At 50.4% G+C, this 15,186-nt stretch overlaps 1 protein-coding gene across 2 annotated transcripts in view; it reads right to left on the bottom strand.

Moving 5' to 3' along the window:
* The window catches only part of PTPRN (protein tyrosine phosphatase receptor type N), a 35,311-nt gene that overhangs the window by 5,027 nt on the left and 15,098 nt on the right, over positions 1-15,186 (bottom strand). For both annotated transcript variants that reach the window (XM_083474924.1, XM_083474923.1), the window contains exons 10-19: positions 14,983-15,069; positions 11,545-11,624; positions 10,932-10,996; positions 9,743-9,955; positions 9,306-9,521; positions 8,097-8,244; positions 7,422-7,495; positions 6,180-6,257; positions 4,764-4,883; positions 3,274-3,440 (exon numbers count right to left, since the gene is read on the bottom strand). In XM_083474924.1, the coding sequence (XP_083331050.1) occupies positions 3,274-3,440; positions 4,764-4,883; positions 6,180-6,257; positions 7,422-7,495; positions 8,097-8,244; positions 9,306-9,521; positions 9,743-9,955; positions 10,932-10,996; positions 11,545-11,624; positions 14,983-15,069 (1,248 nt within the window). The remainder of the gene's footprint in view (positions 1-3,273; positions 3,441-4,763; positions 4,884-6,179; positions 6,258-7,421; positions 7,496-8,096; positions 8,245-9,305; positions 9,522-9,742; positions 9,956-10,931; positions 10,997-11,544; positions 11,625-14,982; positions 15,070-15,186) is intronic.

Below are 15,186 nucleotides of genomic sequence, written 5' to 3'. Positions count from 1 at the left end.
CTGTGAAAAATACGATCTTATAGCAGGAAAAGGGAACCTGTGACCCTCCAGATGTTGTTGGGCTCCAACTCTCATCAGCCCCACCCAGCAAAGCCAATGGCCAGGAATGATGAGAGCCAGAGGTGTTGCATCCACTGCCTGCAAACTGCAGGTTTAACTGGCAGGCTATGAGCAAGGGACCTGCTCCGTATCAAAGTGCCATTTCCATTTCCATGGGCTCATGGTGGCAGAGAGTCATGGGCTCCTCGCCCTCGTGGATCAAATCCCCTCTCTTGCCTTATGGCACAGACCCTCCATCCACTCACAACCGCCACACACAGCTTCCTTGTTCTCCAATGGCAATCTGCACGTAAGAGACTGGATCTAGTTTTGGGCCTCTTTTGCTCTGGTGGACGAGGGCAGAGCAGGGAGGGAGGGCAGAAGGTGGAGCACGACAGCAGCTGAGGCCCTGTCTCGTTCCATGCAGCCAGCACGGCGGCCAATGATCACTTTTGTGACTATGCAACTGGGCCAGGATTACTAGCTGCAAATCACAAAAATGACACTGGCGGCTGTGAGAGAAAAAAGAGAGAGGAAAAAGGAAGGAAGGAAGAAGAGGAGGAGGAGGAGAGGTGATGGTGAAGAAGAGAGAGAGAGCGCAATGGTGTAATGCAGGCAGAGGAAAGAATTAAGCGAGCTCCATAGGGAACTAGAGAGGCAAAGAGCACCGACAGGACACAGATGGGAGAGAAAGGCAGAGCTGAGAGCAAGCTGGGATCCTCTCGTATTTCAGCTTGCTTAGGTAGCACATGTGCCCTGGGCCCCCAAATGCTGCCCATTGGTGGGGGGAGCTCAGAAGGCCACAGGAACCGTTGAACCCCAAGCCGTGACACCGGGATCCTTTCCTCTCTGTCATCTTCCAAGCCTGAAGCCACACAGAGAGTTTTCCTAATGGATCTGGAAATGCACAGTGGCGATTATCCCACGCCCAGAGATGCCTCTTTTTGCAATGGCTGCCGGGGAAGCTAAGCAGCCCCACGTCCACACCCACCGCCAGCACAGATGTCAAGGCAGCAGGAGTCCCCTTGCGCAAGGAGGATGGGTGAAGGCAGAGAGAGAGAAAGGGAGAGAGGCTTATTGGAGCACGCGGGAGGGACAAGACAGAGGGGATAAAACAGGTTAGAAATAATTCGGAAGCAGGTTGCGTAAGATGGGCCAATCGCTCCAGACACAAACTCTCTATAAGGGGGGGGGGGGGAGGACCCAATTTCGCAGTCTCCCTCTGCTCCTTTACAGTGTTTTCTCCACTTTTTTGCCCCACATAGTGTTTTTATCCATTGGATCTCATCTCACTGTGAGGCTGGGTGGTGGGGAGAACCCACACAACATAGAACCACAGCTGAATTTGGGACCCTCACAAACGTTGATCCTTGCCTGCTGTCAGAAAACATGCAGAATAATGGCACATATTTGCATAGTTACCTTCATTAGACTAAGATAAGTGGGGACCCCCTTTGGCCCTCCAGTTAATGCTGAACAAACAGTTCACATCAACCCCAGCCACTGGCCATGCTTGCTGGGACTGATGGGAGCTGTATTTCAGCAACATCTGGAGGGCCAAAGGGTCCTCACAGCTGGCGTAAGACATCCCACTTGGTTTTCCCCATATGGAAACTGGACTGGGGAGGGAGGCAGCACAGGGGGCCATTTCCAGATCTTGGTAGGAGGTGGGGAGGAAGATGCCCAGCAAAGTCCAAAAGCCCCATTCTTTGAACCCTGCTGTAACTAAAGCAAACATTCGTTGCCTTTCAAAAATGCTCCATAACATTTCTTGTGATTCTGTGTTCATACTTCACAATAATCAGGGGAAATGGCCCGTCCTGAAGAATAAATTGTATCTGGTGTGAACTGTGTTTCATACTGCACCTCAATGGCACCCTTTTGAGTGAGGTGTGTGGAATTCAAAGGGTCCAGCTGCACACAACTCCCCTGTCTATATCTGAAGTGTGTTTTCCAGTCATGAAACTTTTCTCACTTAATTAGAGGCATTCGGAGTCCCCACCCCCCCTCCATCCTTGCCTCTTTTGAAGTCCGCATCTCCCAAAACGCATTCCAGTTAAAGCATTCACAGGACTGCGGTGACGGTGCAGAGAGGCAGTCTCTCTAGTACATGTAAATCCTGATTCATTCGTGACCTTGCAGGGCCTTCGTCATCTGCACTGCAAGTGTGGGCGCATGTGCGCGCACACCCAAAGTATCAAGCATCCTATATTAAATGCCAAATTATGCTTCCCCCACATCAGTACCTTCTGAGGTTACCTTTCTCTAAGGCTGATACTAAAGCTGAAAGGCAAAGGGTTCGTCATCTACGTTAAGCGTCACTACCAGCCCACACGCCACACTCTGACCCACACAAATAATGCAGCACAGTGTGTAATTATGTTACTTCCAGGTAGCCCCTCAGCACTGCAGCCTATATAGTCAGAGCGGATGCTCCACAGAGCTAAAGCCCAGAGGCACACTATTTCCCAACCATTACAGGGACTCCCAGCATGACTCATGCGCCAGAACATTCCTTCCTGCACAAAGTTAACGCCATCGGGCTAAATGCTGACAGTTAAGAGAAAACGACACAGTCGGCATCAATGCAATTTACTTTTGAGTGACACCTCCAGTTCCCAAGTCTGGAGTGATGAAGGTAACTGGTTCTGGGAATGGAGGGGGGAAAAGGCTGCTGAAGAGGACTTTGATGGCTACCTTAGAGCCTTTGGGATGCAAGGAAAATGGAGTGCCTCAACGCATAAAAATCAGCCTTCTCATCTGTATTGCAAAGGGTGGGGAAGGAGATAGTACTGTAAGGGTCATCAGCACACATTATGACTCTGTTTCCACCGATCTTAACTGTGACCTGCCTGTGACACCCATTCTGAGGGGATGTCAAGCTCATGGGGGGGAAAGGCGGAGCTTTTGTCTTGGGTGCCTTCAAATGGCTCCAAGGGGCACAAGTAATGTAGTAGTTAACTTGTGCCTTCTTTCTATGGTACTCAAGTCTTCCTCCCTTTCCCCTGAAGGCTTCCTAGCACTGGTCCTGAAGATCTTCCTCTGGACCAGAATAGCTAGGAAAGATTCGAAACATGGCCTAGCCTATTTCCAGGAACTCAGCTACATAAGCTCTGACTCCTAACCCTCCTCTTTGCCCAGTGCTGTCACAGACACCATGTGCCAGAGCCCCCCCCCCCCCGCAACATCTCATCCTAGTTGACTACTGAGGGGGGGAGGCACGAAATCCCACACCTGCGGAAGTCGAGGAGAGGCCGTGTGGTGGTGGGGATGCCCTCTGCAGGCCAGCTCAGGAAGTGAAACTGTGTCAGAGTTCGTGTCTCCTGAGACTGGACGTTCTTCAGGTAGAAGCTGCGCACCAGGAAATCCTCACACCAGATGTGTTCAGAGACCAGGTTCACCTGTAAGGTGGGGAAAGGGGGAGAGAGGGAGAAAAATAGCATATTAACTGAGAGGCCTTATCCTTCCCTAGCCAACTATACATAAGCCAACCAGCCCCCAGTTTCCCCTGCTGCTATTCCCCCAGCCCAGCCCAGCCCCAATGCTTTATTCTGCTCAGTCAATTGTAATTCCTTTCCTAGCATTCCCCCAAGTGGCTAGAGTGGGAGTAGCTTGCGTGGTTCCTCTCCAGAAGTTGCAGGACTCCAACTCCCATCAGTCCCAGCCAGCGTGGCCAGCAGTCAGGGACCATGGGAGCTGAAGTCCAACAACATCTAGAGATTACCACATTGGCTCTCCCTGGACCAGGGGAAGTGGGACTCTGTTTACCCCTGCAGTTGTCAGGCCCATGTAGGACTTGTCTTGCTCTTCCCTCGTGAGCACTGTGTCCATACAGCCAGCTGACTTGGGGTTTGTCTGCACCATTTGGTTTTCACAGGCAGTTCCTCTCAGGGCTGCAGACCCAGTGAGCGTATCAACCAGGCAGCCCTTGCAGAAGTTACCTTGGGCCAATCACATCACTTCCTGGCCCTTTGCAGGGTTACAGAATTGTGCAAAGCAGTAAGAGTTTGGGTCAGGGATGGCCAACGGTGTTACCTTGCGAGGCCACAAAGCAGTTTAGCACTCCGTGATTCAAGGAGTTTGTTTCCTTATGCTCTTTGTACATAGAGGATGCCTTTTGCGTTGCCCAAGAGGGCTTAAGAACCAAGGATTTGGTGGGTGGTAGGCAGCTAGCTATCCAGGATCAGGGAAGAGATTGTGGCAGGAGGAGGAGGAACTGGCTCCATAGCAGGTAGTTCTCTCTGACGGGGGGAGGGGAGAGGTGCATGTAAATGGTGTGCCCATGTGGGTGGGGCAGATGTCACAAGCCTTTCCCACAGAGCCAGCATCTCTGTGCTTCTCAGTACGGCTGTGCTCAGCTCAGTCACACAGCAGGGAGCTGAATGAAAAGGATGTCACTGCCACTTTGTGAGACAAGAGGAAGCTAGGGAAGGGGCGCAGCTCAGTGGCAGAGCATCCGCCTTGAATGCAGAAGGTCCCTAGTTCAGTCCCCACCATCTCCAGGTAGGACTAGGAGACAGCCACTGCCAGTCACTGTAGTCAGTACTGAGCTAGATGGACCACTGTGACAACTCAGTATGTTCCCTAGATGCCCATAAAAAGAGTGGCAACTTGGGATTCCTTTTCCTTGAATCACGTAAATAGGAGACTGGGACAAGTTCAGGGATGCTGATCACAAAATAACTGTGTCCGCAGGCCCTTGGGCCACCGCTCACCAGACTCACCTCATAGATGTGGTACAGGGAGGAGCCCTCATCAGGCCAGTAGCGGTCACACTGCTTGACGCCGTCCTCCACTAGAGGGCTCAGCATGACAATGACGGTGCAGCCGTTCTCCCACACCATCTATGCACAAGCAACAGACATTGAATTCCCAGCCCTCAAAATGCAAACACCCTTCTTCTCGAGACCAGAAGAAGGCAGAGCCCACAGCAGGTACTAAGGAGCAGGTGTGGGTCGAGGGAAAGGGGCCCAGGTTGTATGTTCTCATAGGACAGAGTCACAGAGGATAAAGCTACCAATGGCTGCTAGTTACAAGGGCTTTGTTCCAAACACTGTTGGAGGCAGCGTGCCTCTGAAGGCCAGACACAAGCTGAGTGCTGTTGTGCTTAGGTCCTGCTCACAGGCTTCCCAGAGGCATCTGGTAGGCCATTGTGAGAAGAGGATGCTAGACTAGGAGGGCCTTTGGCCTGACCCAGCAGTGCTTGTGTTCTTACAGGGCAAGTCAGAGACCAAAACCATCTAGCACACAGGAATGAAGAGGTTGTTCCTCTCCCTCCTGTCCAGGATGGGCCCCACCTCTACTTCATGTCCAGGTAGGATGTGAACCAGAGTGGCCTGAAAGCTACCTCAGGGCTGTGTGTAGGGCCAGACATCCATAGCCACCCCATGAAACTTGGCACTGTGTCAGGCACAGAATTTAGTAAATCTTAGCTTCAGTTTAAAAACAAAGCAAAAGGACAAGTTTCATTCCCTCATGGCTGCAGAGGTAAGCTTGGAAATGTACAGGCCATGGTCTTGCCAAATTAAGAATTTAGAGGGGAGCCAAGGAGGACTTTTACAGATTGAGCTCCAATGCTTTGTGTACCTCCTTCTTCTGGCTAGCAAAAGCAGCATAAAATCACACAAAGGGCAAAACTAATCGTGCAAAAACAAGCCAATATTCAGGACCTTTGCCAATTCACAAAATTTATTCACGGAAGTGCCTCAGCGTGGAGCATGCAGAGCTTCATCCATGGCCAGGATTGAAGCAGGGATGGGGAATCCATGAGCCCCTAGATGAGGTGGCAACCATGAATTGCCTGTAGGGCAAGGACGTAGCTGCTCCTGTTGTTGGACTACAACTCCCATCATCCCTGACCATTAGCCATGGTGGTTGGGGCTGATGGAGTCCCAACAACACCTGAAAGGCCACAGGTTCCCGATCTTTGCCTGCCCTTTGCTATTCATTGCCACCACCTCATCTAAGGGCTCCGTATAGCATGTTAATGCAGACAGCGTGAATCTCTGCCAAACAAGGGTCAGTCAGCTTTCTCACACAGTGCGGGAGTAAGGGCCACATCCTAAATGCCTCTTTGCCCCCACACCACCCTTGAGCAAGGTCTTCCCTGAATAGGCTACCATGAGCCATGCTTGCCTCACCTGCCAGAAGTCAGCGATGGTGTGGGACGGTGGCCCCTGTGTGGCAATGTATGCTGGCATCCGTGGATCATGGTCAATCTGCGGAGAAAATAATATGCATTATACTCATCTTGGAGGGAAGGGGAAGAGTGGAACTAGGGGTAAAAGAGGTCAAGGTCCAAGGGCAGGACTCTAATCTGCCTGAACTTTGCTAACTGCGATAATTCTGGATGGAAATCTTGTGCCAAGACAGCAATCATGCTTAGCTGTACCCTGAACATTAGAAATTAATTCTTTCCCCATGGCGTGCCATTGTCCAGGCTCACAAATCGACAAGCAGCAAACTACCCCACCCTCCCAAATGAATTGTTAGTTAGAAGGATAAGTCACCGTGCCTGGGTGGGTATGGGGGTGAGGGGGAGAAGAGAAAAATTAAACCCAATCTCAACTATATAGGGTTGTACTCAACTAGCTTTTGTTTAGAGCAGACCAGTCAAAATGAATGAACATTACTTAGGTCCATTTATTCCAATGGATCTACTCTGAGTAAAAGTTAGTTAAATACAATTCATATTGTCCAATCTACTGCACTTAAGTCGTACATGTTGCTATTCAAGATAGATCTCCTTTAAGCATCCACGATAGAAGGTTGATTGGCTGAAGGACTTTCTCTAAAGGGGTTACAGTCAGTAGAGCATGAGACTCTTAATTTCATGGTTGGGGGTTTGAGCCCCATGTTGGGCAAAAGTTTCCTGCATTGCAGTGAATTGGACTAGATGATCCACGTGGTCCCTTCCAACTCTACAGTTCTATGAGTCCCCTATGATACACAGACAGTCTGAAAGGGGAGAGTTTAGGTTAGTGGAAGGGCATTTGCCCAGTTTCAACACTAGGAGGAGCCGGGCTGCATGACAAGAGAGCAAGAAAGTTTACCTGATTCTGGAAGGCAGGTAAGATAGCACTTGGGAAAGCATCCAGCTTTTCCCTCCAGTTTGGCAGCACTGGGAGGGCACATTCAGAAAAACAAGTTTGTTGGACTCAGGGAAGAGCTTGTGGCCAGGAGAGGGGGGGAGAGTCTCTGCTTTCATTTATGATGGGTCTGTCGTATTTTAGTGGCTTTGAGGACATCACTTAAAAGTGAGCCACAGTTGATAGACTTGACCGAGCAAAAGGTTGCCTCTTACACGAGGGCAGTGTGACAGACTCAGTGGATTCAAGGGGGCAGTTCAGTGGAGAGTGTGAATCTGAGTTTGTGGCACTCACAATAGGGCTGGCATTGATGAAGTCACTGCGGGAAGGATTGCTCTCTGCCTTCAGCTTGATGCGGGCATGATCGTCTGGAAAAGCAAAAAAGTGCAATGAGTCAATGTAACAGGACCCAACTGAGAAGCCAGGGACCCCTGAAGGGTTCTGGGCCTCAGTCCTGGAGTTCTCAGAGAACTAAGGACAGATGAATCCTTCCATTCCAGTTTCTCTCAGTTTCTCATTTTTCCATTCTTAAGTTCAGCTCTCCACACTGCCACATCAGTTTGCTTTTACAAAAAAAAATCCTTCAAGTCACTAGCATTTTAGTGAAAATTTATCGTAATATACACATTCCCCCTAATACCATTTTAGTATCTTATTTTCAGTAATATATGCATTTCTATGCACACTGGCATATGCATTTTTGTGCACATCCCTTGGTGGGAGAACTCCCCCGGAAACTTTGGAGAAGTCCGAATTTCAAAGAATGGCTGTGCTTCCGTTTGCGGATTGTTTTAGAAAGTGCAAACTAGGCAAATTTGCTTTTAAATGCAAATTGAAACTGGGAAAAAGCAAGTCATTGGTCATGCAATCATTCAACAACCCCCATGCAGAAGAGCCTCAGAACTGGCATGCCAGCAGTGGCCCTGGAAACAGGGATACCAGGAAGAAGCACCGTTCTGTGCTACTCACAGGGCACATAGTCAGGGTTGCGGTTTTTCTTGATGTTTGCTTCACGCTGCGCAGCCTCACAGGCATTAGGTTCAGCCTGGTATGCACACAGCGCCTGCCACTCCTTGGCTAAGCGGTCACGGTTGCGCAGGTGGTCCTCCATGTATGCCTACGGGCGACGGGGGGGGGGGGGCCAGCATCATTACCACCTCCTAAACATGTCCACTTGCACAAGCACATCTGCACATACACTACCCCAGACAAGTAATTTTAAACATGCAATTTTATTACGCAGATGTTGTTTGAAACTGCGGGTTTTATTTATATTATGAAAAAAAATGTTTTTAATGTTCACTCTTACCAGTGTTCTTCATTTATATTTTTGTTAATATTTATTTTACTAACTTTTCAAAGTTTGCAAATTCTTTTAAACAATCATCAGAACAAATCTCTCATTTCCATTGACTTTCTATTAACCTTTCCACGGCAGTTCTTTTCTGACCTTATAAAGCTGCTATATTACTTATATTTTACCCATTATATATGTTAATTATAAATTATTAAACTACAATTCTCATCTGCTGCTATACTTCAAATCCTGCATATGTTTTAACATAACCATGGTATTTATTTTCCAAATGTTACTTTATGTTTCATATTGTTTTATGTAAACCACTTAAGAGGTTCTTGTTGATTAAGCAGAATATCAGTTCTGCCAAATAAAGAAATAAAAGGTCCAGGGGTAGCCAATATGGTGCTGCCCAGATGTTCTGGACTGGAGCTGTGGCCCTAAACATCTGGATGACACTGTGTTGGCTGCCCCAGAAATAGCCAATCATCAAAAAGGAGACTGCTGATATCTATAGGCCAAGATCCATGGGGAGCAAAAGACAGCAGGGGCACTGCTGCGTACTATCTGAAATCAGAAATCTTGTCATTTCATCTACTATCATTTTGCCCACACATAATAATTGTATGTCTAAAGATGGGAACCTGTGTTGCTTCAGATATGGTTGAACTCCACTGTCCCTTTGCCTCAGCCAGTGTGGCCAATGTCCGGGGATGATGGGAGTTGGGGTCCAATGTCACTTTTAAGACCACAGGTTCCCCACCACTAGTCCATAGCACCCCTGGTTGTTGCAAAGCTGTTATCTGGCAACTTTGCACCTCAATAAAGCCTGTACCTCCACACACACACACACACACACACACGGTGCAAACACGCCTCACCAGAATCATGTGCCCAGTAGAGATGTCCATGTTGGATTGCACAGGCTCCTCGCACCAGGATGGTGTGCTGCTATGGGAGCTGGGGCTGGCCTGGGGCGCATCGCTGAACTGTGAGGAGACACTGCTGACGCGGGAATTCTCCGCCGGAGCGGAGGGCGAGGGAGCTTCGGCACGGCCAAACAGTGATTTGGCAGCCATGTGCTGCCGACACAACTCCTGTGGGAAAGACACAGCTGCAGCAGCTAATGCACTAAAGATCTGCCACAGGCAGGGCGAACGTCAGGTCGGAGCTTGGCAGAACGTCAGAGGCAACAAAGCAGTGTCCTTGCAGACAAAGCCCCTCTTCCAGGACAGAAGCTTTGTGGCTCCTCCCAAACTTTGGGGAAACAGCCCCAATTTGCAGCTCTTTGCAAAGGGCAAAATGGGCTGCACCGTACCTGGTATTCAAAGGTGCTGTCAGCCGCTCCCTCAGGCCCCAGCCCTGCCAACCGCTCCTTCTCTCGCTGCTTGGCATGCTGGCGCAGACAGAAGACCACCGCGGCGGCTATCACAATGCCAGCCACGCAGGCCAGCAGGACAAAGGTGAGCAGCACCGAGCGGAAGGTGTCGCCAAAGTGTGTGGGGTGCGGGTAGGTCGCAGCCTCATTGCGCTGTGGGGAAGGAGACGGGAGTCAAGAGCAGCACAGTGAAATAGGAAGGGACTCCTGGGACATGCAAAGGCAGAAGAGGAAGTCAAAATTGGCACATGTGGCAGTCGGTGGCTGCTGGCACTCCCACGATCTTTGTATCATGGAAACCAACCAGGATTTCCTCTGGCTCCTTGAAAAAAAAAGTTCTCATTTCCTTCATCAACTGTGAAAACCCCAGCAGTCCATGGGAGTCCCTGCCGAACTCTTCTTCCCTATGTTACATAACCTGCAGCCAGTACGTTTCCTCCCACTCTGAACCTGCATGCTGGAAGCACCACCACACGTGATCCAATCTTTCGGTTTGTCTCTTGCTGCCAGGGCACTGCAGGGCTGGGGAGCTCCAGGAGCTGTTGGACTACAACTCCCAGCATCCCTGATTACTGGCCACACTGGCTGATGCAAGCTGCGGTCCAATAGCATCTGGAGGGCCCCTGCCCCACTCACTTTCAAATTTGACTTAGGCGATGCTGGGCTGGTAATCCAGGATTCTCCAAGCTCCACTTCTTGACTAATCCCCAGCCCTATTCAGGTACTCGGCCTGCTCACATGTAGATAAACATGCAAGGAAGAGCAGGGCCATGCGGCTAAGCTCCACCCCATCATCTCTACACAGTCTAGAGCCTTCCATGAGTTTTGAAGGTAAATGTCAGAAGCAAGGCGCCTCTTCCACTCCTACAGGCCTCCTGTAAGGATTTAAAGCCAAGCACAACCAGGGATTCAAATTGCACAGGGTGCTTCCACCAAGTTGAGGGCAGATCTCTGCTTTAGAGCTGTGAAGGGCTCTGAACTGTGCAGAGGTGGGTGTGCTTCAGGGGGCAGGTCTGAGCAGCACAACCCACCCTGCTTCTCCGTTATGTTGCTTAAACTCTTAAATAGGGCTATGGTCAAAACCCAAAGAGCACTGCAAATCCCAAGGCCTATGACCCCCCAGCTTTACCTGCCCAACACCTGTCTGTAGGATCTTCACTCCCACCTCCGTCTCCAGCTGTGGCTTCACCAGTGCTAGATGGGAAAGGGGGACAAAAAAGGAGGGACAGCTGGCAAAAGGGCAAAGGCAGGCTGGCAGGCAGTTGCTGGGGGAGTGAAAGCTTTTGAGTGGCCCAGGGAGTGGTGTGCTAAATCTCTGGATCACTGCCATGTTGCATGATAGCCTTCCTTACTTTGTTTACTAAAGGCAGCTGCCTTCACTGATGTTTGCCTATTGCATCTGAAGGAAGAAATGGATACTCTGCACATGGACATTAACTGGGCAGATGGACAGCGGGATAAAGGGTGGCCAAGCATCAAGTCAGGAGGGAGTACAATGTTGTAGGGCAGGAGTGGGGAAGCTGCACTCCTCCCAGCCTTGCTGGTCTACCTCCTCCCTGACTATTGATCATGCTGGCTGCAACTAATGGGATTTGGAGTCCATCTGGAGTATTCTCCAGCCCTCCTGTTCCATATCTAATTGAGAAGAACCACTAGAGTCCTTCTAGATCCAGGATGGCGAAATGAGTCTGTAACCAGATGCATTTTCATATGTTGCAACTATTGTTTCAGAGTCAACTTACCAGCCCTGTTGGCCACATCACCCAGAGACAGGTTTTGGTGGTTTTGACGGATGCGGAAGGTGAGAGCTGGGCCCACAACACTGCAAGGTGAGAGGTTTGAGGTTACAAGGTGTCCCGATTCCATCCTAGCACAAGATACACCCACAAAGCAGGTTGCCTCTGCTGCTTTGTGTATCACCATGTTCAATAATAATAATAATAAATTTTATTTATATCCCGCCCGCCCCAGCCGAAGCCGGGGTCAGGGCGGCTAACAACAATAAAACAGTACAAAAGTACAGCATAAACAACATTCTAAAATCATTCATTATAAAATTAATTAATTCAAGCCACTGGCAACCATTGGGCCAGAGCTCCACGAAGATTGCCGAGGGAGGGAGTCAGGCTGTGCCCTGGCCAAAGGCCTGGTGGAACAGCTCTGTCTTGCAGGCCCTGTGGAAAGATGTTAAGTCCCGCAGGGCCCTGGTCTCTTGTGACAGAGTGTTCCACCAGATCGGAGCCACAGCCGAAAAAGCCCTGGCTCTAGTTGAGGCCAGCCTAACTTCTCTGTGGCCTGGGACCTTCAAGATGTTTTTATTTGAAGACCGTAAGTTTCTATGTGGGACATACCAGGAGAGGCGGTCCCGTAGGTACGAGGGTCCTAGGCCGTATAGGGCTTTAAAGGTTAAAACCAGCACCTTAAACCTGATCCTGTACTCCACCGGGAGCCAGTGCAGCTGGTATAGCACCGGGTGAATGTGATCTCGCAGCGAAGACCTCGTAAGGAGTCTTGCTGCAGCATTCTGCACCCGCTGGAGTTTCTGGGTCAGTCTCAAGGGCAGCCCCACGTAGAGCGAGTTACAATAATCCACTCTGGAGGTGACCGTCGTGTGGATCACAGTGGCTAGGTCAGGGTGAGAGAGGTAAGGAGCCAACTGCTTAGCTTGGCGGAGATGGAAAAATGCCGCCTTTGTTATAGCTGCAATCTGTGCCTCCATGGAAAGGGAGGTGTCGAAGATTACACCCAAACTCTTAACGGACGGTGCTGGCACTAATTGCGCCCCTGCAAGAGAAGGGAGTTGCCCCCCCCCCAATCCCATATCGCCCCGTCCCAGCCACAGGACCTCTGTCTTCGAAGGATTTAGCTTCAACCGGCTCCCACGTAACCATCCAGCCACAGCTTCCAAACATCTGGTCAGGGTGTCTGGGGCCAAGTCAGGATGGCCATCCATCAACAGATAGAGTTGGGAGTCATCGGCATACTGATGGCAACCCAGCCCAAAACTCCGAACAAGCTGGGCGAGGGGGCGCATAAAGATGTTGAAAAGCATCGGGGAGAGTATCGCACCCTGAGGTACTCCACACACCAAGGAGTGGTGCGATGACAATTCCCCCCCAAGCGCCACCCTCTGTCCCCAACCAGAGAGAAACGAGCGCAGCCATTGAAGGACTGTGCCCTGGATCCCCACGTCAGCAAGGCGGTGGTCCAGAAGTTCATGATCGACCATGTCGAAAGCTGCTGACAGATCTAGAAAAATCAGCAGCTCCGACCCGCCTCGATCCAGCTGTCTACGAAGATCATCTGTTAGGGCAACCAGAGCCGTCTCGGTCCCTGACCAGCGTGGAAGCTGGACTGGAATGGATCCAGAGCCGATGTTTCATCCAGAAACCCACCAAGCTGTTCAGTAACCACTCTCTCAATCACCTTACCCAGGAACGGAAGATTCGAAACCGGGCGGTAATTGGATAGATCTAAAGGATCTAATGATGTTTTCTTTAAGAGCGGGCGCACCACTGCCTCCTTCAGTTCCCCTAGGAATGTCCCCATGCCAAGGGACAAATTGATGATATCCCCCAGGAGGACCCGCACCTTGTCTGGACACGCTCTAATCAGCCAAGACGGGCATGGGTCGAGAGGACAGGTGGTGGGCTTTCCAGCTCGGAGGAGTCTGTCCACATCGGCTGGGGATATCCGGTCGAAGTGGTCCAATACTGGACCCGAGGACAGTCGAGGGGCCTCCAGTTCCTTTATTGTATCCAAATTGACAGGGAGGTCATGGCGGAGTAACAAGACCTTCTCCGCAAAAAAGCTCGCAAATGCCTCACAGCTGTGTGCCAAATTGTTATTTAAATTTGGCTGTCCCTCAAGGGACGTTAAAGACCTGATTATACTAAATAATTGCGCTGGGCGAGAGCTAGTGGATGCAATGGAGGCCCAGAAGTATGACTTCTTAGCAGCCTTCACCGCCATCTCGTAGGTTTTCATAAAAGCCCTATAAGATGTTCTTGAGGCTCCGTCACGGGCACCCCGCCATACTCGCTCTAGCCGTCTGAGGTTCCGCTTCATTTTCTGGAGCTCCTCGGTAAACCAGGGAGCCCGGTTTCTGCGGGGTCGCAGAGGGCGCTTAGGTGCGATCTCATCGATGGCTGCCAGGAGCTGGGTATTCCAGCCCTCAACAAGCTCAGTCAATGAGTCGCCAGGGGGAGCAAGGTCCCGCAAGGCTTGGCGGAATCTATCAGGGTCCATCAGCCTCTGCGGGCGAGCCCAAATCGGCTCGCCACCTAAGCAGGGTGGGGGTGGAAAGTCAATCTTGGCTTTCAGAGCGTAGTGATCAGACCATGGCACCTTCATCGAAGGAGATATGATCACATCTATACCTACGCCAGAGATCAAATCCAGCGTGTGGCCTGCTTGATGTGTGGGGCCCGAAACAAAGTGGGACAGTCCTAGTATCGACAACAATATCAACAATATCCAGTGCTATTTTTCTAGAAAAAGATGTGCCAGGACTCAACCTTGTTCTCTTATATTAGCAATGGCACCCACCTGAGGTGCCGGAACTGAGTTTCAGTGATTTCTGGCTTAAAAAAAAAAAAAAAGCCCTGGCAATATCTAATCCTCTAATCTCATGACACCTCCTTTATTTACCAATTAGCAGCTTGGAGTCAGGCACAGTAAAGGCCACCTGTGTTTTGTCTCAGGCCAAGAAGTGATATCACAATCATAATGTTGGGTATGCAGAAGGGTTGGGGCCTAGTTCCAATTTCAATGCAAGCATGCAACAATATGAGAAGGGGAAGGAAAGAGAGACTGTGGCCACAATGTCCTCCAGTTCCTTGCCCATTTTTAATAAAAGTTGTGTCTTCGGGATGAGCCAGCTGACGCAACAACTTCCAATGCCACTTCAGGTAACCGTATTTATATAAATAGGCAAGCACCTTGTGACCATCCAGCAATGGGAACCTACCAGGACAGGATACATTAGCTACTTGAAAAGGATTGTGGAGATCCCAAAAGACCCCTCAGTCTTAGGAAAGGCATCTTCCTCAGGATATGCTTCCAGAACCCTCTCCAGCCTGCCTCACCAGGCTCCTCCCCTTCCTGAGGCGCCAGAGGCAACAACACACTCCAGTTCCTTATGGATCCCCACCTCTCAGTTAAGTCCCAGCAGCACTTGCCTGATGTTGATGAAACTGGCAGTGGACAAGTGCACGTGCTCAGCCAGGATCTCCAGGAGCCGGATGCCAGCAGCAAGACCCAGTGGCCTGCAGGTGGTGGAGACAGAGGAGAGGCCAGGAGCCAATGGGGAAAGCATGCATGGGAGAAACATTGGGAGGCAGAAAGCGGGAGGGCAACACTTTCCTTGTACTGGTATACAAGGA

The sequence above is a fragment of the Podarcis liolepis genome, assembly GCF_965112155.1.
Source record: "Podarcis liolepis genome assembly, chromosome: 1".
Classification (NCBI taxonomy): Eukaryota; Metazoa; Chordata; class Lepidosauria; order Squamata; family Lacertidae; genus Podarcis; species Podarcis liolepis.
The sequence above is the reverse complement of the archived record's forward strand: the minus strand, read 5'-3'. Positions and strand labels throughout refer to the sequence as shown.